Below are 25,411 nucleotides of genomic sequence, written 5' to 3'. Positions count from 1 at the left end.
AAACAGAATTTAACAGAGGTAACAAATACACATCTGAAATACCAGAAACAAGAGTTGAGAAGAAAGCCATTCACATGAGCCAGAAATGCATGCAATACTTTATTTCAGACATGCCAGGAAAGCTAATTCATTATCTAGTCATTAAAAAGCAAGCGGCTGTATACAGATAACAAGAGAAACAGTATCTCATCACAGCTCAGTGCAGAGCATTATAAGCCAATAGTCATGAGAGAATGCAGATTAAAGTAGCATTAACCAACTGCACATGTTAACACAAACTGTTAATGTCTTACAAAAAAGAGTAACAAACTTGGAAGTTTAAAACCACCCCTATGATCTAGTTTTCTATAACATATCCCAGAATGCTGCAAATAAAATCCAAAAATTCCCCTTTCATGTCCCCTTAATTTTTTTAAAGTCAGATAGACATTTAAAATGTACTGCATTACCATATATGAAATCCTTCTGAAATTTTAAAGTGTTTGTGGTCGATTTGTTTAACCACTTCTTTTATATTTAAATGAATATAATCTTTGCCTTAAAGATAAAACAGCTCTATAGAATGTAATTAGTGGACAATATAGGGTGAAGTATGTGTCTTCATCTTGGATCTGCATATACTCAGGATAGTTATTTTAATAGAAATCTTTAAAGTAGCAGCCTTCCTTTTGTGATTCAATATATCTTATTTCAAATTACAAATACTGATTAATGAACATTAAGATTTTAATATGCTATTAATGACTGAATATTAAAAGCAAAAAGTTAAAACTGTGAAGTATTAAGTTGCAAAGGAATGTACTTGGGTAACAATTTTAATCATTACTACTATAAGAGGACAAGTGCTCAAGTGTATTCAAATCTTTAAACACAAATCAGAATGTTAGAACTCTTGAGATAGATGTTTTTGTAATATCACAATCTTAAATGTCAACGATCAGGCATAACAATTTCTCCTCGCTACCTGTATACATAAATAGTAAATCACCACTGTCCCAACAAATACTTACAAAAGAAATTGAAAGTAAAGGTAGAGGAAAATGCATTTTACTTTTGCATTTTTCATTAGAGATGTATACAGTTTTACAACTATACATAAAGCTTATACATACGTATTATATATTCTATACACACTTGAAAAAGATAAGCCTTGCACTATTCCATGGGATCACTAGTTTCTCTCTATACACTTTTGATGTATACTTAAAAATACATATAAAATTGTAGTTACACCACAGCTGAAATATTTAAAAGATTAAGTAATGTTACAGTATGTATTTATTCAAGCTGAATGACTTTCACACAAATGTTAAACATAAGACTTGGAACTGTTCACACGGTAAGAGATCATATGCTGACAAGAACAATTTATATCAAGATGAGACATGAGAATACACAAACAGAAGGAAAGAAGGAAAGTACAACAGCAAAGATAATGGTTGTGGTATAGTCTATTGTGTTCAAGATGATTGATTTCACCAAGCTGAGGATAAGGTTCTGCCATGAATAAGTCAGGTCTATCTCCTCTCTGAAATGCTGCATGCATGATGAATGAAGTCATTTAGTACACTGGGACATTAAAGTATTCATGACGTGGCTACAAAAAGAAATGTATACATTCTTACACATAGTACACAGGTGGACAGATACACAATAAATATTCTTGCCAAAAGGTTCTTACAATACTATCTCTAATATAGAACTACACACTAGCCTTGTCTCCACTAGCCCTTTGGGGGAAATATTTTACCATTGTACTACCATTAATGCTCCTCCGCTGGTGATATAATGCTGGGAGCATTAAGACAGGGCACAGGCATTTACATTTCTATATCATCTAGACCTATATCCAGAAGACATGGGTTACAACATGTTGGAGAGCTATCTGCATCAGTTCTTCCACCACTGCTACCAGTAGCAGCACTGTCCCAGTGAAATTTCCAAAAAAGCTTCATGTAGACACAGCACTGTCATCATTATTTCAAGTGGGGTTGTTGGGGTTGTATTTGAGAAAAGGTGGCTTTTTTCTTTCCTTTATATGAACACCACAAATTTCATTCATAGATTGATAACTGCCTTCCAAACTGTTAGGCCAGCTCCTTTATGAATACTACATCCATGTAACAATATGCTACTAAAATGTTTGTGTTTGGATATTGAGAGCTTTATAAATTTATCTGATCGCCTACTGTGCATTACATGTGGAAAGGACCCATATAAACTACCTTAAACCAGATTATGGCTGGTGCTACCAAACAGTTTATCTGCACCAGTTCCAGCCAACAGACTTGCCCACACGAGGGCTCTTTATACTAATACCACTGCATTTGAAATGATGACAGTGCAGATAAGAATTTTATCAGAAAATTCTGTAGTGTGAACCCTGCCTCTGAAGATACAAATATTTTAATCAGCAGATATTCAAAAAGGAACTGTATTTTAACGAAATTTACCAAAATGATCGTGTGGTATATTTTTCCTTACAGTTATCTACAGCAGAGTACAAATTGTTAAAAGAAGTTAAAGGAATATTCTACAAATATTAGAATTCCATTTGTACTTCCAAGAGGTTCAACCACAACGATTCATTTTTCTGTGGTTTTAAAATGTGTATGTCTCATGAATAGGAGCCAGATACTATCAAGATTCCCCCCTCTCAAAAATGCACTTTTGTTTAATGATTACAAGACTTCCCTAACTCAGTGTGGTGATTAAAAAATTTTCACAGATTAAATCTTACTATTTAACTGAAAATACTCTCTATTATTAACATAACAGTTTGCTCTTGGATGGCATTATGAATATGAAACATTAGAAAAACTGCTTCAGTAGCAGTATATTGTTAAAACCCACACAGCATTCACAACACGTTCACTTTTTGCAATGCATTATGATGTTTTGAGGACACTTGGGTCAGAATTTCAAGTACTGAAAGGATTTAGGAGCAGAAGTCCCACTGAAAGTTGACAGGACATTTACTTTGCAGGCTGTCAGGCATTTTTTGAAAATCGCCCTGTCAGTTACTACCCTTTACTGTATGCCAATTAAAGACATTATTTCACTTTCCGTTCCAGGAGTCACCAAGAAAAGAAATCTCAATACAAGCAAAATCCTTAAAAAGGGATGGAAACACTTACAAGAAAAACTTGGTACTGTCTATACTGAAGTGCTATAGTGGTGCAGCTGAGTTCTTGAAGCATATTCTAGCACTGGCCCCTAGTGCTGTGGCCTTTGGGAAAGGAGGTATAGGTGCTAGCTCTACATCTACTGACATCTCCCCCACACAAGGGGTATTCCCCACAGAGTACTTACAGAAAGTTTCAGCTCCCCTTGTGCTGACTGAGTGGTGCAAGTTAATGGACTGGAGAAGCACTCCAAGATAGTAGACTGCCTATTTGAATATTTTGCTAACAAGTCTACAGAAATTGCTTTTTAACAATGGTATATGAATTTTAACTTTACTGTGTCTCTTTAGTAAGTACACTTAAATTATCTGCCCCTAGTTTAGATTTGGGAAAGGTATGTGCAACAGCTATAAATAATGCATATCATTTTCTCCACCAGGGTATAGCTGGAAGGGGTCTTGGGCTCCCTTTCCCATGTCTCGCACCTGCCACTATTCCACCTGGCTGGGCCTCTCCCACATCTCACAGGCACTTGACAGCTCTTTCTGGTCAGGGAGAAGGAAGATTTACTGAACCCAACAAGACCTCATTTCCCTAACTCTCCTCTGAAGAGCTCACCAATTAATTTAAGATCTTTCCAGCACAATGCCAACTTCTCTCCAGCACAGGGGGGTCACCTTTGACTATAAGGGCTCATAATTCAATTTCTTGCAGGATTGGTACATGACAAATAAGAATGCCCTAATTCTTCACTTGATGGTTTATCCAGTTGCTACCTTGCTGTTTTCTGTACTTTCCAAATATGATTTATTTTTATTCTTGCCTCAGTGCCAATATGGAATAAGCCTTAACTTGTGTTTCCTCTATGCTAACCTAAGGACTTCCTAATGCTGTATTCCAGTTGACTACTTAAAAAAAGTTACTTTTTCCGTAACTGGTGTTCTTCAAGAGGTGTTGCTCATATCTATTCTGTAATAGGTGTGTGTGCTCACCACGTGCACCGGTGCTGGAAGTTTTTCCCCTAGCAGTACTCATAGGGGGGAGCGCCCCCCGTGACCTCTGGAGTAGTGCCTGCCTGGCGCAGTATAAGGGGAGCTGTGTGCTCCCCCCATCCTTAGTTCCTTCTTGCCAGACAACTCCAACAGAGGGGACGGAGGGTGGGCTGTGGAATAGACATGAGCAACACATCTCAAAGAACACCAGTTACAGAAAAGGTAACTTTTTTCTTCGAGTGATTGCTTATGTGTATTCCACAAAAAGTGATTCCAAGTGATTGGCGATGGGTAGGAGTTCACAAGTTCCCAGGACGAAGGACAGCCCTGCCGAACCGATGTCATCCCTGGTTTGGGAGACAAATGCATAGTGCGAGGTGAACATGTGAACAGACGACCACGAGGCAGCCGTACAAATGTCCTGGATGGGGATGTGGGCCATGAAGGCAGCCGACGAGGCCTGTGCCTGGGTTGAGTGTGTCCTCACAATGGGTGGCGGGGGAATGCCCACCAGCTCATAACAGGAACAGATGCACGAAGTAATCCAGTTGGAAAGCCACTGAGTGGAAATCGGCTGGCCCCTCGCAAGCTCAGTCGAGGCGACAAACAGTTGTGAGGACTTTGTGAATGGCTTAGTCCGCTTGAGGTAGAAAGCCAGAGCCTGCCGCACGTCGAGCGTGTGGCGGTGATGTTCCTCACTGGATGCGTGAGGCTTGGGGAAGAGGACCAGTAGAAAAGTGTCCTGACCTATGTGGTAGGCAGAAACTACTTTTAGGAGGAACGCGGGGTGTGGGCGGACTGGACCTTGTCCTTATGAAAGGCCACGTATGGCTGTTCGGAGGTCAGGGCCCTGAGCTCTGAGACTCGCCTGGCTGACATGATAGCGACCAGGAAGGCCACCTTCCACGAGAGGTGAGATGAGGAGCTCGTGGCCAGTGGTTCAAGCGGTGGCCCCATGAGATGAGCCAAAAGTTTAGGTCCCACTGTGGAGCCAGGGGTCTAGAATACGGGAAAACTGGCCAGTCATAACATGGGAAAACACTGTGTGTCCTTGCACCGGCAGACGGAAGACCGATATGGCCGCCAGGTGCACCTTGATGGACAAGGGTGCCAGGCCCTGGGCCCTCAGGTGGAGGAGGTAATCAAGGATAAGCTGGATTGGGGCAGTCACCGAGGAAACACCCTGGTCTGCCATCCACTTAGAAACTAGGACCACTTCACCAAATAAGCATGGCAAGTGGAGGGCCGTCTACTTTCAAGGAGGACGCGCTGAACTTGCTCTGAGCATGTGCTTTCCTCTCCACCTAACCATTGAGCAGCCACACTGTAAGATGAAGAGCTGCTAGGTTGGGATGGAGGAGGCAGTCCTGGTCCTGTGAGAGCAAATTTGGGCAGAGTGGCAATGGCCATGGTGGAGCTACCGCCAGGCTCATGAGGATCCCGTACCAATACTGCTTGGGCCATGCCAGGGCAATCAGGAGGACTCGGGCCTTGCCCAACTTTATCTTCTCCAGGACTCCACTGATGAGAGGGAACGGGGGGAAGGCATAGAGAAGCCGGCCTGATCAAGATACGAGAAAGGCATCGGAGATAGCACCCCTCCCCAGGTCCCCCTAGAGCAGAACCGGGGGCATCACCAGTTCTGCCGAGTTGCAAATAGGTCCACCTGGGGAGTTCCCCACCTTTGGAAGAGCTGGTGGGCCACTTCCAGGTGGAGGGACCACATCTGTTGCGAAGAGAAGTGCCTGTTCAAGCAATCCACCCTCTTGTTGCAGGCGCCTGGTAAGTGGAAGGCCTTCAGGTGAATGTCGTGGGCTATATAGAAGTCCCACAGCCTGAGGGCTTCAATGCAGAGGAGTGGGCCCCACCTTGCCTGTTGATATAGAACATTGAGTCCGTATTGTCCATGAGGACCCTGACTACCTTGCCCTCCAGGTACGAGCAGAAAGTCATACACACCAGCTTCACCGCTCTGAGCTCCCTGACATTTGTGTGTAGGGTCAGCTCCTGAGCCGACCACAGGCCTTGGGTCTGAAAGCTCCCCACATGGGCCCCCCAACCCAGGTCTGATGTATCGGATACCAGCTCCAGCGATGGGGCCCTGTCTCTAAATGGGACCCCTTGGAGCATGTTGTTCGGGGTGGACCACCACTGCAGGGAGGTAATCACAGTGTCCATAGCCTGGGAGAAATTCAAGGCCAACCAGAGTTGGAGAGGCCTCATCCTGAGTCTGGCATGATGAACCACATACATGCACGCTGACATATGACCCAAGAGCTGCAGGCAAACCCTGACTGTTGTCACTAGGAACCTTGTGACCAAGTCGATGAGACCTTTCAGAGTCTCGAACCTATCTGGTAGGAGAGAGGCCCTGGCTGACACTGCATCCAGGAGCACCCTGATAAACTCTATGCATTGGACTGGGACTAACATGGACTTGGTGTTGCTTACCAGTAGACCCAAGGTGGTGCACGTGGATAGGAAAAGCGCCACGTGATCCCTCACCTGCCACCAGGAGGTGTCCTTGACAAGCCAATTGTCCAGATAGGGAAATATCTGTACCCGCCGCCATCTGAGGTAGGCTGCTACCACTGACATGCATTTTGTAAACACTCTGGGGGCAGTGGACAATCCAAATGGTAGGACCGTAAATTGGTAATGATTCTGCCCCACCACAAAACGGAGGAAGTGCTTGTGACCCTCAAATATGTGGATGTGGAAGTACGCGTCCTGTAGATCGAGGGCAGCTATCAGTCCCTGGGATCCAGGGAGGAGAGGATGGAGACCAGGGAGACCATGTGGAACTTGAGTTTCACCCTGTGCTGGTTCAGACCCTGTAGGTTCAGTACTGGCCTGAGACCTCCTTTGGCATTCGAGATAAGGAAATAATGGGAGTAGTACCCCATGCCCATGAACTCCTGGGGTACTGCCTCTATTGCTCCTGGTCCTAGGAGCTGACCCACCTCCTGCTTGAGCAGAGCTTCATGAGAGGGGTCCCCCAGAAGGGACAGAGGTGGGGGGTGGTTGGGCGGGGAGGAGGTAAACTGGAGGATGTAACCCCGGGAGATGGTGATGAGGACCCTTCGGTCTGAAGAGAAGAAAGACCATTCTAGAAGGAACACACACAACTAGCTGGAGAAGGGAAGCTTTATTGGGGTTAGATCCCTGATGAGGACTGGCAGGTTGCCCCTAAGCATTCCATCAAAATCACCTTTTCCCTACCTGCTTGCCCTTGGAGGGTCCAGGCTGGGGGACAGGCCAAGAGTGCCTGTGAGGGCATCTCTTACAGTCCCATTGCTTCTTATGGGCGGCCTCATACTTCAGGAGGGCAGCCAGGGTCGGAATCTGATGCGGCTTGAACTCAGGTTCTGCCAGAGCTGGGATATAGAGACAGGTTCTGGAGGGTCATGTGGGAGTCCTTCATGCCATGCAGCCTTGTATCTGTTTCCGCTCCAGCCTCCGAGAATCTTTGTTCTTTGGGGTCAGAACTGGCTGACCCTGTTCCCTGTGGTTGACCGACTCGACCACTAGGGAGTTGGGCACCGGGTGGGTATACAGGTACTCACGTCCTTTAGTGGGTACAAAGGACTTACATTCTGCCTTTTCTGACATAGGGGCCAACGAGGCCGGTGCTTGTGTAGGGATAAAGAAGGTACTAACAGTGATTCCCCCAAGTAACAGTGACTCCCCCCCCCAGTTTCATCAAGTACAAAAATCTTTTAGTTCTTCTGTTAAAACTTGTAAGCTAATATCTGTAGAAACCATTGATTGTATCTGTCCTGTGAAAGATACTCTATTACTATGTAAAACTTACAAACAAGTTAATTGATTTTGTTCTTGAAGTAAACACTATGCTAGCCTTAAGCCAGGGGTAGGAAACCTATGGCACGGGTGCCAAAGGCGGCACACAAGCTGATTTTCAGTGGCACTCACACTGTCCGGGTCCTGGCCACTGGTCTGGGGGGGCTCTACATTTTAATTTAATTTTAAATGAAGCATCCCAAACATTTTAAAAACCTTATTTACTTTACATACAACAATAGTTTAGCTATATATTATAGACTTAGAGAAAGAGACCTTCTAAAAACGTTAACATGTATTACTGGCACGCGAAACCTTAAATCAGAGTGAATAAGTGAAGACTCGGCACACTACTTCTGAAAGGTTGCTGGGCCCTGCCTTAAGCTGTAATTGATACAATGTAAACAGACCGACCCCCACCCTCTGTGATTACAGGGCCAGGAGTCTCATAGGAATTTAACACACCCCGAAAGTGGTGGTGACAGTAAATTAAAATATGGTTAAGATATGGAATGTATGTTGATGAATGCTTGATGTGCATGAATGGTTAGGGAGGTGCCAGTCTAGAAAGGGAGTATCCATCGGCCAAAGAATGTGTCAAGTGGACCACCAGACAACCCCCGGAGGGTAAACTGGGATCCACCCCATTACCTGGAAGGATGAGAGAAACAAACGTTGGACAGTGTGAAGCCACCAGGAATGTGCCATCTGCTGATTGAGTCAACCACAGCAGGATGAAACAGCTCCCATAGACTAACATAGAAATTAATTCCTATAAGAATGAACTCCAAAGACTGAGGACTTCGAGTCTCTGGTTCTGCTGCCAACCTCCAGGAGCATCAGGTGCATCTGACACAGACTTGGCTCCATCCTCATGACCAAGATACTAGCCAGTAACTTGGCATGAGCAACTTCTAGGCTGGTAACTATAACACCTATACAGAACTTGAATGAATGATTGTGTGAATATATGATGTGTGCGAGCGTGTGTATGTGTAAGGAATAAGTAGTAATAGGAATTAGTCAAACAACATTGTTTACTTTTGTCTTTTGCTTTATTATTATATTTACAATAAATGTGGCATTTTTACCTTATCCTTCTGAATAAGATCCTGTAGGTTTTTATTATACTTGTAAAACATTTGCCACAGGCCATTTGAAATTTTAGCCACCCCTTCACAGAGCGGCAATACCACTCTACCCAGTGCCGATGGGGACAACATGTTGAACAAGGAATCCAAGGGCTCCTCCATCTCCTCTGCCTGGAGGTGGAGGCTTGCTGCCACCCTCATTAAGAGCTCTTGGTGGACCCTGAAGTCCTCCTGCGGGATGGAGGTAGGCGGGGCTGCAATTGCCTCTTCTGGGTGGGGCGAAGAGATGCTTTGGGCGTCGGCTGGCACCGGAGGATCCACCACCTGGTTGGACTCCAGTACCAAGGACAAGCATCCCACCGACTCCTTTGTCGAGGGTCTGGAGAGGGACGCCGATGGTGCTTCCGAAGCTCTGGCCACCAAGCGAGCTCCCACTGGGGTCTGCACCAGAGGCCAATGCCCACTGGGCCAGCCATGATGCTCGGTGCCACTGCAACTGCTGTGGCACTGGCTGCCCGGGTTGGCCGGTTCGGCCCAAAGGACTGCTACAAATGGAGACCGGGCTGGTGTAGGATCCGCTGCTGTCTCTCGACTGGGAGGAATGGCAGTGCTGGGATCTGCGACAATCACGGGACCACAATCCTGATGTGGAGGACCGGTACTGACGATAATGGCTGATCCGCGAACAGCCTCAACAGGCGGACCCTCGACGGCAATCAACACCTGGGACTGTAGTGCCTTGGCGAAGACTTGGAGCAGGAGCCCAAGCGGGAATGGCATCGAAGACCATGCCAAGACTGACTGAGGTACCCTCTCCGGGACGAGAACTGACAACGACGTCCACCGCAGTCCCATCGATATTAGCTCTCTGAGGAGGATCAGTGCCACGAGTCTCATTCAGACGGAACCCAGCCCAAGAGTCTGGTCGGTGTTAAGGGCGATCCATGTGGACTCTGCCCCAAGAGGACGCTGGGCAGTGATCAGCATCGGGAACGTTCCCTGAACCGAAACCAGTACTAAGCCAGGGGTGACTGCGGAGATCCCAGTGGAGGCTTGCCTCTGGAGCATGGGGCCAACATCAGCAGCGCTCCGGGCACCGGCATGGACAAGATGTCCCAGGCTCCTGGAGGTCTTCGGGCGTGGACAGCATCCAGACATCTGGAGAGGCCTGTTCTGAAGGGGCCAGGCTACTCCTCTTGACATGAGTCGGAAGCCTAGGGCCTGGTGAGGATCGAGGACTGCCCAACATGGGCCTAGCCTCTGTTCCAGACTTCTCTTGGTGCTGCTGCGAAGAGGGAGTCTTCTTGGCATGCCCCATGGACAGCGAGCAGCAGATCACCGCATTCCAACACCGCGGTGCACGGTACCGGCTTGGAGCAGTCTGCCAGGGTCAGGGTCAGCGCTGACTCCATCAGAATGGCTCGGAGCCTAATGTCACTTTCTCTTTTGGTTCGAGGCTTAAACGATTTTCAAATCTTGCACCTTTCGCTGATATGGGTTTCTCCTAAGCAAGCCCTGGCCCAGGCTCACCGATTAAACTAACTAACTACAGGTACTAAACGAACGAACAGTTCTGGGGATAAGCTACAGCAACGCTGGAGCAGAGCAGTTCTAACGCACCTTCACTGGTGGCAAGAAGGAATTGAGGGTGGGGGGAGGGCGCAGCTCCACTTATACCACACTGGGCAATGCAGGGGCACTCCAGAGGTTGCAGAGGGCGCTTCGCCCCCCCCCGAGTACTGCTAGGGGAAAATCTTCCGGCACTGGTGCACATGGCGAGCACGCAGACCTATTGTGGAATACACATGAACAATCATCAAAGAACCCTACTCTGTTCTGAAAAGCAAATATCTGCTGAAATGCATTGGTCCCTGAAGGGAGTAAAAGTCTCTGAACAGGAATCTATTTCAGTGGGACTCGCTGGACATAGCTCACAGTGAGAGAAACAGGAATGCTGGAGCCCAGCAGCACAGTTTTGGAGTCACTGAGGCTATGTGGCCTATCCTTGTGGCAGACTGTGATCCTTTGAGGGTCTAGCACACTGAACATATCCTCCCTTGGGACTGTATAAAGGTTAGGGAATGGCACAGATCCTGTAAATCCATGACACATGGAATTATGAATTTTCTACACATGGGCACTAGCATGGCTGATGGATCTGCAGTTTCTCAGCTTGGCCACATGGCAAAAGAAGGAACATTTAAAGAGCCATTTAAAAAGGGGTGCTGCTCTGAAGCAGGGGACTTGACCATCACCACATGTAAGCCAGGTGTGCAGGAAGGCCTCTGCTCAGCTTGAACACTGACAAGTTTCAGATTCTCTGAAGGAACTAGATCAGGCCCAGGAAGGATGCATCACAGGCCTGTTCTCAAAGACCTGTAACTCAAATACTTTACGAGTAGAGTAACTGTGGTTAAGAAATCCCTTGGCTAAACCGATGTTCCTTGCTTCCATGCCACATTGTCCCTGAAGGTGTTAAACCAGAATCTTGAGCAGCCGCTGCCTAGGTAGAACTCTAAGCAACTGAAGGCTCAGAAAGTCTGAGACATTGGTTTCAGAGCCTAGGTGGCTGCACTGTGGAGTCTCATGTCCCAAGGTCTGAGTCTGGGAGTGCAATCTAGAGACCCAGAGCTAGAAACAATTAGTAGACTCTACTCAGACCCTCTGAGCTTAGAAGCACATGGAACCCAGCAATTAGGTCTACTCACAATAGACTTGTATTCATACAGTTGCAGCACAACTGTCCGGGTTGTGACATCAAACACCCACCTCTGAAAATCACTAGTTATTTAACTCAAATTTTGCCTGACATCATGAGTTTGGTTTCAGATTGCTCTCTCTCAAATATTTATTTGGAAATTAATGCATCATAAGTACTACTTCAAATGACACAGTCTTTCTTAACAGAAGGATGTTCAAAGGAACCTAAGCGAGTAAGGCTCCTCTGAAAATCCCAGCCTGTCACTAAGGATTTGTATATACAAGGAAAGTGGTTCAGATAAGATTCATATCTAGCTATCCCCAACCTAACTTTAATCTTTTCCCAAGCATAGATATACAGGTTAACAACTTTTGCCTCAATTTAGCTAATTGATGTTCATACTACTAAACTGAGGCAATATTGTGTCTAGATCAGGGAAAAATTGATATTAGCTCTCTAAGTATGTATGCAGTAAATGATGATGAATACACTATCACTGTAGTATCTTCTACACCTTCTACATAAAATCAGTAGCAACAGTGAAATCCCTAGCGGACTTCATAGAGAGTCTCTTACTGCTCCATTTTTGGGATCAACATTCTGTGCAGCGTAGAGGATGACTTTTAAGGTTGGGTTTTGTTTTGCTGGTAAGGGTTTAGAGGTAGGAGAGAGAAATGCACTAAACTGTGAGTGGAAATGAGCTGACTAATCTCAGGCTAACCTGGACCACTTTTCCTAGTCTAAACAAATACAAACCTGGAGCAACAAATCAGTAGTCAATATAGAATTGGTAATAACTGTAGTTCATTTTTCAGGAGTGTTTTTGGTCCAAGAAGCAAACTATCTTTGGGGAAAACAGGGAGAAATTTGAATTAACATTGAAATCTTCACTAACAACTGTCAATTGGAAGAGATTTCAAGACAAACTGCATTTGAAGATAAGATTGCAAAATTAATGATTCCACTCACACTCTATTTAGGAAATATTAACAGGTTTACAGAGCCTAGCCATGTAAATGTAAGAAACAAAAAACAGTAAGATTTTGTTTAAAGGGACATTTATACAGGAATCCATCAGATCTTAGATCAATTTAACAAATAGAGGTTGAGTCACCAGGAAATATTTCACAAGATATTTCTCTATACAAAGCTGCTACTGTTCACTTTCTTTGCAGTTTCATCATTAGGCAATGGAAGCATTATTTTGCAAGAATATAAAAATTTTACACAGGCACATAGTGAAGTAAAACGGTCATCTCCCTAGTCTTCAGTTCACCAGCCAAGGAAAGCGTGAGACAACAATAGTGACCCCTCTCCTCCTCCTCCACTCTCAACTGGGGAAGCAAAACTACCAGTTGAATCTTCACTCACTTTAATCAGACTTCAGTGGGTGTCTTTATTCCCCCCTCACCCACTCCCACCTCTTCCCTGATCTGGTTGGAACAAAGGTGAGAATCCCTTTAGAATGCAACACCTCACACCTGCCAGTTAATTGATAAATGGTGTATTCCAAAGGATGTACACAAGTTTTGCAGTTAGGGAAGTAAACATCCAATATATCATACCTAAAGCTTTCCAAAAATTGTATTCCTCATCATATATACCCCCACCGTGACTTATGAGATATATTACTAAGCAATGCACTTAAGGTAAAAATCACACTCAGTGGAAATTGTCACAATCATAATTAAGTCATGATCATTACTCTAACATTTGCAAACACTTCCCTCAGATATGCAAGCACAACTTCTATTGCATCTAATGGGAGCTGTATACATCTAATGGGATTTGTGTACATATTTACTGCATACATATAACCTCAAATTCATCTAATGCACATCACCTGGATGAGTCACTACAAAAAGTAATTTCCCCTCCCTTGGTATTCACCCCTTCTTGTCAATTGTTGAGAACAGGCCACTTCCACCTTAACTGAACCGGCTCGTTAGCATTGACCCCCACTTGGTAAGGCAACTCCCATCTTTTCATGTGCTATGATATATATTCTGCTTACTGTATTTTTCACTCCATGCATCTGATGAAGTGGGTTTTAGCCCACGAAAGCTTATGGCCAAATAAATTTGTTAGTCTAAGGTGCGACAAGGACTCCTCATTGTTTTTCCTACCACTATTTCCCTTATGTTTTCTTACTATTCATTATAACTGTAGCCTTGTCTTAAATTTGACTAAGTTCTTCATGGCAGAGACTCTCTTAACATGTGATTGCACAGACCTAGCACAGTGGGGCCCTGATTGGGGCATATGTATACTACTTTAATACACTGAGTAAAAACAACAAAAGAGTAAAAAACGCTGCATCTATAATATAGAATATGCTCTCTCACACACCCCTCAAGAACACAGATTACATTCCACTTACTGACACTCAGAATATGCAGTGTCCCAGTTACAACATGTATGAATATGCATCACACCCTAGAAACACTGCATGAAGTAGCCAAACAGGACAACAAATTATATAGGTTCCTCAAAAGCCCATAGTCTAACTGCCCACTATAGACTGGAACAGAACATTTTGTAAGTTTCCATCTGAGAAAAACATAACAAATCGGGGAACACTGAAGTTTTACAATCACAGAATTAACACAAGCCAAGCCATAAGGATCACATCCTTACATAGGACTTCTGTTATAGTGGAGAGATGGGAAAGTACAAAAAGAAATAGAAATCTGATAGTGATGTTTGGCAGACCAAGTTCTCCTAGCAATACTTACAAAGGTTGTTGGTTGTGTTCAGTGAATGTATTACAAGACTCACTTCTTAAAGTTTTATTTCAAACAAACAAGTGACTCTTGTCACACATCAGTATTTTAGGATATGCAAAATGTGTATGTCAGTAATATTCAGCACCTGCCACTGTAGCCCCAAACTACTTCTAGGAATTCCCATCTATCCCAGATACCCAGGATCTAGCCAAGACCCATTTCCTATTGAGCAATATAATATGGGAAAGGCAGTGTGGTCACACAACCCTTGAGTATCCATGTCCTAGATGAATGTCTTTCAAATATAAATTTAATATGTATCTTCTATATCATTATAAATAACTACTCTCCTATGATGTGTAGGACTATATAAAGGCCACACTGGAGGTTGTTTTAACAAGATATAGTAAGTGCCAATAATTCTAATAAAGGCTCCAATCCCATATGGCAATTAACTGCATGAAAAAAAGTGCTGTAAGGCTTTCAGATGGAACTCTACCCAACTAAGTTTCAAAAATATTCCCAGCAAACAAATGCATTGCTATGAATGTTTATTCTCTATTTCCCTTAAACCAGCCTGTCAGGGTTCCCTCCCCACTCTGAACTCTAAGCTACAGCCGTGGGGACCCACATGAAAGACCCCCTAAATTTATTTCTACCAGCTTAGGTTAAAAACTCCAAAGCACAAATTCTCCCTTGTACCTTGGATTAGGTAATGCTGCCACTACCAAGTGATTAGACAAAACTCAGGGAAAGGACCACTTGGAGTTCCTATTACCCCCTAATATTCCCCCAAGCCCTACAACCCCCTTTCCTGGGGAGGCCTGAGAATAAACAAGATGAGCACAAACCAACTTTGGGTTTTTTTAGACCACTAAAAAAATAAAAACAGATTAAAAACAGAACTTTATTAGAAAGAAAATAGTTAAAAGAAGCACCTCTGTAAAACTAGAATGGAAGATAATTTCACAGGGCAGTCAGTTTCAAAATACAGAGGATTTCCCTCTGGGCGAAACTTTAAAGTTACCAAAAGAAACCCAGGAACATACCTGCCTCTCAGTACAGAGAAAAATCACAAGCCAAAATAAAAGTAAGCTAATGCATTCCTTTGTTAGTATTTACTAATCCTGATGGAGTTGGATTGCTTGCTTTCTTGATCTGTGTCCTGCAAGCACACAGAACAGACAAAATAAAGCTTCCCTCCTCCTGCAGATTTGAAAGTATCTTGTCCCCTTATTGGTCCTTTTGGTCAGGTGCCAGTTAGGTTACCTGAGCTTCTTAATCCTTTACAGGTAAAAGGATTTTGTGCCTCTGGCCAGGAGGGATTTTATAGTACTGTATACAGGAAGGTTGTTACCCTTCCCTTTATATTTATGACAGTCTATCAATTATTTTATTGAATTAATCCAAGTTTTTGTTTTTATGTGCCTTAAGTCTTCATCCTACACAATTTATCAAGTAGCCTGCCCTCTTCCCACACACTTTACAACGTTGAACTCCCTCACACTTCCAAAAAAGTCAAAAGACTCCCTTCCTCCAAATAAATTCCAAGTGAAAGTAATTAATAATGTTAAATCTAGTTAAGTAATAATCTATAAGGTCCACAAGATTTTTACTGTTTAAACACAAATGCCAACAATTGTGTTTAACTGACATGATTTTGAACGCAATTTAGTGGTCACTGTAGACCAGAACAAACTAACAGCATTGCAGTCAGCTGACATGAACCTGAACATTTTGTCCTTCTCTATCCTGACCATTAAACTGCATTCAGCATCATGTAAACCATAATTGCTGGCACTCATGTTCATGTAAAATAACATTTTGTAGTGCAATCCAGCCCAGTTGAGGTCCAAACTTTACCAGCACTCTTGGATGCCAACACAGGCGTCAAATGAACAGCAAGCAAAATTTTATTTAAAAGGCAAAAAAAGACACCATATAAAGGAAGTTTAACTATTAAAATAATTATGTATCATATACATAAACCAGAATTATGACTCTAATCATAAAAGGCAAGCTAAGCATCTGAACTCATTCTTTGCAAAATGTATTTTCTTAAAGATGAAATTTCCTTTTATTACTTGCAAAATTTGTGTACATTTACATTCAACTGGTCTAATGAATTAAGTCTTAATCTTTATACATCTGAAATTACACTTGAAATAAAACATTCCGTTGCACTTGTACACAATAAAAGCTGATATATTTAACTATATTTATGTAATATAACTGATTTACACAGTAAGACCTTGGCTAATAGTCTTCAAAGTGACTTTTTGTGTGAGCGCTTTTTGAAGACAGTCTTACCTTTTCTTTGTAACACTGCCACAATGCGTTCCTCTCTTAGGGGCCTGCACAAAAATATGTTGCAATGCACTATATATGCAAATAAGTTTGTTCTCTCATGCAGCATTACCCAGTATTAGATATACAGTCAATTGCAGCAGCACTCATTCTATACAGAGCCCCATGTCATTTGCCTACTAGAGGTAACACAGCATTTTCCAATAAACATATGTTTAAGTGGGTTGCTTACAAGTAAAGCCAAACATCTGTTTAGTAATTAGTTTTGATATACCACTTGTCTAAACTCCATTAACCCATTTAATTACCAACATCAAAACAAAGCTCATTAAAAAAAAAATCAGACTTCAAATTGATGCTGTTAGTATAAAAATGAAAATAAAACAAAAACACCCAAAGCACTCTCCAAATACCATCATGCAAATGTTGCAGAAGGTTAAACCCATCACCCATAATTTCTGTGTATATCCTTTACTCATCAGGCAAGGACTTCATTACACGTGCAACAGTCTCTGCATAGCACCCATTTAATCCATGCCACCAAAATGGTAAATCTGGTAGTTACCAATTTAGAGGGGGGTCAAAAGGGCTAAAGCCTTAGACTGCTCTTAATCATAAGATATCCTCAGACAAACCTCCCCAGTCTTCATTCTGGCTCTACAAACACAAAATCAAGCAGCAGTGAAAATTTCAGTTACTACTTTAATGAATTATTTGTAGGTGGATTTGTCTAGATACACTAAGAAAAATATTCTGAACTCCACACAAAAAATAAAATCAGTTACTTATAACACTAGTGCACTTCAGCTGCTATTGATTTTCAAGAAAACAAAAAATTTCATTAGATTAACTAAAGTCCACTGCTAGAAAAAACGCAACTAGCAAAGAGGAAGAACATCTGTTTGAGGATCCCAGTAAGTTGCATTGTAAGAAAAAGCTCACTATGGTTTGATTTTGATAATTTTTTTAAACAAAAGCATGAAGTTTAAGGATAGAGAAGTTTTAAACCTTATCACAAAAAAAAAAAAAAAAGAAAGGCGCTTACGGAAAGCTGTTTAGAAACCCACATTTATAATTAACCACCACCCAGGAACCCAACTGAGCTTTTTCTTACAAGAAAGAACAGTAATATCAATTGTTCACTACTTATAACCGTAAGATTTATAAAATATCAGTAGGAAGCCACAGCAATTTTGTGTATATATTTAATCCCCGTAGTTGTATTTCACACAGAAAAATGATTTTTTAACCATTAACACTGCTCTGTAATTAGAGTAAAATTGGTGTTTTATGCCTGTATAAAGCAAAAAAGTTACATCACTTATAAGTTCACTTATTAGCTACCATACTCTCTCTGTTGCAGTTTAGAGCAAGTATTTTAATACAAAATTCACTGAACCACATTTTTACATCACTTCTCCTCTGGTTACCACTATCAAAAATTGAGTTCTGTGTGGTAATAATTCATAGCAATTATTTTCAGGTAGCATTACTATATGCAAAGTTAAAAACAGATGGATTAAGTACAAATGTCAATGGATTATCAAATTTATTTAGATTACTGATTTTAAAAAAAACATTCTTTCTATAGTCAATCATACAGATTCTCTGGCATACATCTAAAAAAATCTCTACAATTATTTGTTACGAACCTTAAAATTCAGCACTTGAATTTATATCCTGGTCAAAATTTTGTCTTTTGTGTAGAGACAAACATGACATAGAAGCTAAAAGGGCACCAACAATGTGCTTGGTACTGTACAAGACAGAGAAAGACAGACCCTAACACAAGGAATTTACAGTATAAGATACAGAACAGGACACAATCTGAGGGCAGATGCAGTGTTAAATTAATATATTTTTTTCCTAGTGTTTTGAAGCCTCATGAAACATCATGAGCAAAGAGGGTGGAACTAGAAAGCCTCTGAACATATGAAACATACGTATTTCTCTCTTCAACACTGTGTTGATACAAGGAAAGTATAAAATATACTGAAATGTAGATTATAAAAAAGTTTCTAAATAGGAAACACAGGATTTGAGAGACAAGATATAGTAGCCAAAGCCGGCTTCAGCTTTTTTGCCATCCCAAGCGGCAAAGCGGAGACGGGGGGAAAAGAAGAAAAAAAAAAGATAAGCCCCGACCAGCGCCACTTCGGCGGCAGCTCAACCGCACCGCTTCATTCTTCTGCGGCAATTCAGCGGTGGGTCCTTTGCTCAGAGAGAGACTGTTGGACCCGCCATCGAATTGCCGAAGACCCAGACATGCCGCTCCAAGCACCTGCTTCCTTCGCTGGTGCCTGAAGCCGGCCCTGGTAGTAGCAGCTTTATTGTACAGCGGAGAGCGTTCTCCAATTGTTCCGTGAACTTACTGTGCGTATTGATGAAAAACCCCAGTAGCTAAAATCCTCAAAGTACGATACATGCAATGGCAATGCAAGCTTCTTCACATTGCCTTCTCACAGCATGCCTCAAGCCTGTTCTGGAATAGAGCATCTCTGGGGATAAACTAGTAGTTTAGATTGGAGACATACTGATTCCTTGGCATGTCTGCAAAGATTGTTGATAATAATTTCAAGATAATAGTTTTGTAATGTGGATGTTGTTCACGAGACCTCACATCACAGAGGCTACTGAACAGTTATCAGATGGTTAAGGACTCCCAATTAGTATTAATGAGTCTGAGAGCCTCTAAATAGGAAGCATTATCGTTGGGATTTCTTGTAGTACTTTGAACACAGCTAGCTGATCTAGAAAACTAAATTTAGCACTAGTGAGGAAGAAATTTTCCAGCTGGCATATGTGACATTAAGAATTTATTTTGCTTTTATTTTTAAATATATGAAGCTTTTGAGGACAACTCCTTTTTATAGCATCCTTCATAAAAAGACATTTAAATTTTGAAGTCCCCTATCCACTTCCATGTGAACAAAATTGAAGAAAAAAAGAGGGGGAGGCATATTGTTATACAGCTGAACAAATTTTTGGGGAGACAGAATTGGTGAAATGAGGAGATTTTAGGGATCCACGGAACTGCCTGAAAACCTGCTGCAGGAGACATTAAGTGAAAATTCTCTGCAACCATGTTTCCTAACTAAAAAATTTATTTTCTATTTAGAGAAATTCACATTGCAGCTTTTCATCTACCGTGGTTCCGATTCCTTCAAAGACAAGAGAAAGAGTTTGTTGGTTGTTCATGAAGAAAGCATGGTTAGTGGCATTAAAAGCTGATTTTTATAATATAGATTCCACACTAAACTAGCAACACCAGCTTAGCCTGCCACTACTCTAACAAATTCAGAACTTGATTTCTATTGTTTTAAGTAATACTAACCAACAGGGTGATGTTCCAATATTCCTACAGTTTGCAAATATGCACACTTTTGTAATTTATTTATCACAAAGCCAGCTCTACCTTCTATGATATGTTTAGGACATTTTAATAGTAGCCTCAAAAACAGTTAATAGAAAGTATATAGTGAATTTATATACTTTTTAAAAAGGTTTTATGCAAATCCAACTACAAGCAGAATAGTCAAACATCCAGCTAATCATAAAACAAATACCGTATATATATACTCATTCATAAAGCCGAATATTTTTGGTAAAAAAAAGTAGCATCAAAAAGCAGGGGTCGGCTTATAAATGGGTCTACACCAAAATTTGATGATTTTAAACTCCATGGAATCATTGAATTGAATATTAATACATTTTCGTTTTGTTTACCTGGAGCATCTGCAAACATGGAGCCCCTCACCTCCCTGTAGCCGTGGTTCGCCATTCCCAACCAATGGGGGCTGTGGGAAGTGGCACGCCATTTCCCACAGCTCCCATTGGCTGCTAATGGCAAACCACAGACACTGGGAGCTGAGGGGCTCTGTGCTTGCAGATGCTCCAAGTAAACAAAACAGCCAGATCCGCCAGCCCTGACGGTCCGGGAGCCAAAGTCTGCCAACCCCTGAAATATAGGGTCGGCTTACGAAAGGGTCATACAGTTTTTGCTATTTTAACGTAACCATCTTGGGGGAGTTGGCTTATAAACAAACGGGCTAAAGAACGAGTATATACGGTAATATAAAAACAGGATATAAAGATTATAAATCACAGCATTATATCGGAGCATCAAGTATGAAGAATTAAGTAATTATAAAACAGACACATATGAAGAATACAACATAATGTGGCATGGTTTAGAAATTTTATTGACATAATTTTAGGATGGCCATATTTCTGCAAGTCATTGCAAATAAGTGCTGATCAAACCTCGATACCACACTACCATGTATCCCATACATGCCATGTTACCAAAGAAATTATCTTAGAAGTATTTTATTTATAAATTCTGTAAAATCCAATGACAGCACACAGTATAACTGAACGACAATTAGTTCAACCCACATGACAAAATTTGACTAAACATGAATTGTTCATAAAAGTGATATCCATTGTTTTAGCAATCTCTTCTTGGCCCATGGGGGACAGATATTTAAAAATATAAACATTTACTTCCATCATAAGTTACTAAACGGGTAGGAAAGAATATAATAATTTATGTCTATTCAAGTTATAAGCTTGAAAACAAACATTTAAATAACTGACTTAATTTGGGTTAAAGCTGTTGCATTTTGCTTTTGAATTCAATATTTTTTAACAAGTTACCCAAATCTCGAGAAACAAGCTGTGCAAAAGCTGTTTTATTTCACGGTTAGAGCCTACAGAGCCTTCTATCCCAGAGGATTCCCAAGCGCCTCACAAAAAATACAGTTCTCCCCCCACCCTAGCACTGAGATGCAGCCACATCTTGCACTAAAAGATGCAAGAAAGCAAGTGAGACTTCAGGGGAAAGTTAAGTAGGATGAATGTAGTTTCCCAAATTGTACCCAAGTATTTTATTTACATATAGGCTTTTCTACAGCATTTATCACCACAGTATCTGAGCACCTCACAAACATTAATGAATACATCTTCGCAAAACGTAAAATCAGATAGGCACAAAGAGATTAAACGTCTTGCTCAAGATCACAGGAAATCTACGGCGTAGCCATGATACTACCCAACTCTCATGACCCAAACATGTCCCAAAACAGTTCCATAGGCACGAGATCATCTTTCTTGTATCTGGCCAGGACACCAGGGCCAACACCTCTTTGTTTGTTGGCTATCCCTCAATACTAGAATGACGTCTGCCATGGGGAAAAGTCATTAATGAGACTTAAGATGGCTGAGGAGTCCAATTCGTGCTTCACAGGTTTTTCCCACATATGTGGCAAGTGGTTGCTTGGAAAGAACACAACTGCTGGCCTGGATGCCGTACCCTTTTCCTTCCTCCTCCCCTGTTTCTTAGCCTCTTGAGCAAAGCAATTCTCTTCAAAACAGGATGAGACTTGAAGTATGATACAACACCACTACAGCTCTTCCTAATTAGTGGGGTCAATGCCTCCCTTCTTAATATATACTTTCAAGGTGTCTTTGTACCTTTTCCTCTGTCCTCCACAGGTCTTCTTACCATTACTAAGTGAGAAAAGAGGAATTGCTTTGGAAAATGAGTATCAGCCATCCATACACAATGACCAGGCCAGCAAAGTTGATGTTTCATAATCTTTGCCTCCACACTGGTGATGTTAGCTGCAGAGAGAATGCTGGTATTGGTACAATGGTCTTCCTATACGATACAGAGAATCTACCTAAAGCAGCGCTGTTGGTACCACTCCAGATGCTTAATATGGCTTTGGTATGTCACCCATGTCTCGCTCCCTAAAGAAGAGTTGGGATGACTATTGCATTGTAGACCAGGATCTTAGATTCCATCCACAGATCTGTCAGTGAAGACACAACAGAGCAACTTTCCAAAGGATACGCTGGCACAACGGATCCCATGTTCAATCTCCACATCAAGATTGACTGTCTGGAAGAGGTGGCTACCAATGTAAGGGAAATGCTCAACATTTTCCAGGGGTTCACCACCAATGACAATTTGTGGGAGAACAGGGCAACTTGTTCTGGGGCAAGATGGAGTACCACCTTACTCTTCCTAATGCTGAGGGAAAATCTCAAGCTACGACAGGCGTCTGAGAAGAAATCTAGGGTGGACTGCAAGTCAGCCTCAATGTGTGTGAGGATAGCACAGTCATCAGCATACCGAAGGTCAGTAACAACAGTCCTGGTGACTTTAGTTTTAGAATGAAGACGTTACAGATTGAAGAGCTGGTCATCCATGCGATACTCAATTCCAATTCCAGAAGAAAGGCAATTACAAAGAAGAATCAAGATTATGGCAATAGATGGAAAAAAGGGTTGGAGCAATAACACAGCCCTGTTGTGGCTGGCTGGCTGGCAACCCTACTGTTGCTTAATATGCCTTATCTCCAACAAGTACAGCTGATTAGGACTTATTTCACATATCATTCTGAAGACAACACCTCCAAAATGCAAAGCTGCTTTCTTCACCCTCTTGACATGTTGGGACAATGGTCTAGTATTACATTTAGGGGAAGACTGCTGTCTACTTAATCAACATCACCACTTCCTACATCTCCCTGGGACTTTAAGGTCTTCCAACCAATATATAGATTTCCATTGTTGCCCAATCTTCAGACACTTCATTAAGTGAGTGCCTCCCACTGACACGCACAGTATTGCATTCTCACCAGTGTTCCTACAATATAGCTTCCTGTATATACTCATTCATAAGCCGAATTTTTTTTTTGTAAAAAGGGAAGCACCAGAGAAGGGGGTTGGCTTATGAACAGGTATAGAGAGGGAGAGGTGGGACACAGCCCCTCCCCCCAACAGAGGGAGCAAGGAGAGACACCACAGCCAGCAGAACCAGAAGGTAAGAGGCGGGGCCAGAATCTCTGCTTCTGGCCACACTGCTCTCCCCCCAGCCTCTGAAGCAGCTGCAGCTCCAGGGCTGGCAGGCTGCAGCTGTGCTGCTCAGCACCACCCCCCAGAGTAGGCTGCGGCCACACCACCTGGCCCACCGGAGCACACTGCAGCCGTGCCACCCGCCCAGCCTGCTGGAACATGCTGTGGCCATGCCGCCGGATCTGGCCCACCGGGGCAGGCTGCAGCCATGCTGCCCAGCCTGCCGGAACAGCTCCAGCCAGGACAGAGACATCCTCCCCTGGCCCTCCCCAGATAAAGTGGGAAGGGATGGGATGGGGATAGTGTGGGGGTCCCAGGCTAAGGATGAGGTCATGTGGGGGGTGGTCACAGGGGTTATATCCCTGAACACCAGCTTCTCCCCCAAAATATAAATTTCCCCACCAGTTGCTGTTCCAGCTCATCTAGGTAAGCAATTGGTGCACCGGGACACATGGTTTGTGTACCATGCCTGCCGCCGCTCAAGGTACACAAACCATCTCAGCCCACTAGCGGCTTATCCCGATGGGCCAGGGGCCAAAGTTTGCTGACCCCTGAATTATAGGGTTGGCTTATGAATAGCTCATTTTTACTTATCCATGTTGGGGGGGTTAGCTTATAAATGAACCGGTTTATGGTCAAGTATATACGGTCATTTATAAAATAAAAATAAAATGTTCAGTGAAAAAGAAATCCTTGCATGAAATTAAGCATATATATAAATTTTCTGAAGGACTGAGGTCTAGATGTATGATGGCGAGATGTGTCCCACACACAACTCCCACTGATATCAGTGGGAGTTATGTATGAAGAACACATTTCCCAATAATACTGTCATGATATGCAGGCTTGCATTAATTAGTCAAGACTCTGCTATTCTCATTAATTCTTTTGCTTTGTGGAATATGAGCAACTGCAGAAGCACCAAATCTGACAACAGTTAGGACGATGATATTTCATTGGTTTATACTTTAGGATTATATTCATAACTATAAGGGCTAGAAACATTTTTAAATGAAAGATCAGATTCTGCAGAAACTGAATGTGAAGTCACCATATTCACACTGAAAGGGCTCCACTCACCAATGGCTGAGTGTTTCAGCCTCTGTTTACTTGGATACAGTAAAACTATCTTAAGCAATCACTCAAGGGGGACAATCAAAAGCAGCTGCTTACAGAGATGGTCTTCTAATAGAGATGGTGAAAAATTATGTTCTCATCCACTTGTGGAGATCCCTTATACAGGTTTAAATGTTTGGGGATTTTTATTTTTAAAAATTGCTATTGCTAGCATTATTTATATGCACAACTGTTATATACTACTAAAGGCATATTACAGCCTTTAGAACCATACCCAATCCTACAGTCTACATAACTGCTCTTTCAAACTGACAGTTTCCAGTTTCCTCTGATGGGAAATTCTCATGGTGGTTCCAAAATAGCCTCCACTTCTATACATAAGTTGCCTCTCTCAGTGGGAAAGCAGGTTTTTAATACCAAAATAAAAAAAAGGGGAGGGGGAGAATTTACCTTCAGAAAAGTAGACAAAGGAATAACATTGAAAATACACTTATTCTTCCTCATATACAAGGACAAGAGGTCACTAACAAATTAGGATGCAAGATATTTAAAAAAGATGAATATAGTTAATTGTTGGTTTTAATGAAGCACATACTTTAGTAATATTTAGTAAAGAATTAGACAATTATATGAATACAAATATGGAAACAAAAAGTAACCAATTGTGATTTACCAACAGACCTTTTGCTCATACTCTTGGAATTTCCACTGAACACAAACATCAATA

At 42.2% G+C, this 25,411-nt stretch overlaps 1 protein-coding gene across 6 annotated transcripts in view; it reads right to left on the bottom strand.

Moving 5' to 3' along the window:
• AP1S2 (adaptor related protein complex 1 subunit sigma 2) overlaps positions 1–25,411 on the bottom strand; it is an 86,759-nt gene that overhangs the window by 5,037 nt on the left and 56,311 nt on the right. For 2 of the 6 annotated variants that reach the window (XM_050964678.1, XM_050964714.1), the window contains exon 5: positions 9,773–10,798. The exons of 1 other annotated variant lie outside the window; for it this stretch is intronic. In XM_050964678.1, the coding sequence (XP_050820635.1) occupies positions 10,565–10,798 (234 nt within the window). In that variant the 3' untranslated portion in view covers positions 9,773–10,564. Of the gene's footprint in view, positions 1–86; positions 1,598–9,772; positions 10,799–16,746; positions 16,791–17,308; positions 17,401–25,411 lie in introns of those variants that run through there. 3 more of the 6 variants (XR_007775859.1, XM_050964695.1, XM_050964708.1) reach the window with 3 other exon arrangements.

Source organism: Gopherus flavomarginatus, chromosome 1 (genome assembly GCF_025201925.1).
Source record: "Gopherus flavomarginatus isolate rGopFla2 chromosome 1, rGopFla2.mat.asm, whole genome shotgun sequence".
In the NCBI taxonomy this organism is placed as follows: Eukaryota; Metazoa; Chordata; order Testudines; family Testudinidae; genus Gopherus; species Gopherus flavomarginatus.
Note: the sequence above shows the minus strand (reverse complement) of the source record. Positions and strands in the feature narration are given on the sequence as shown.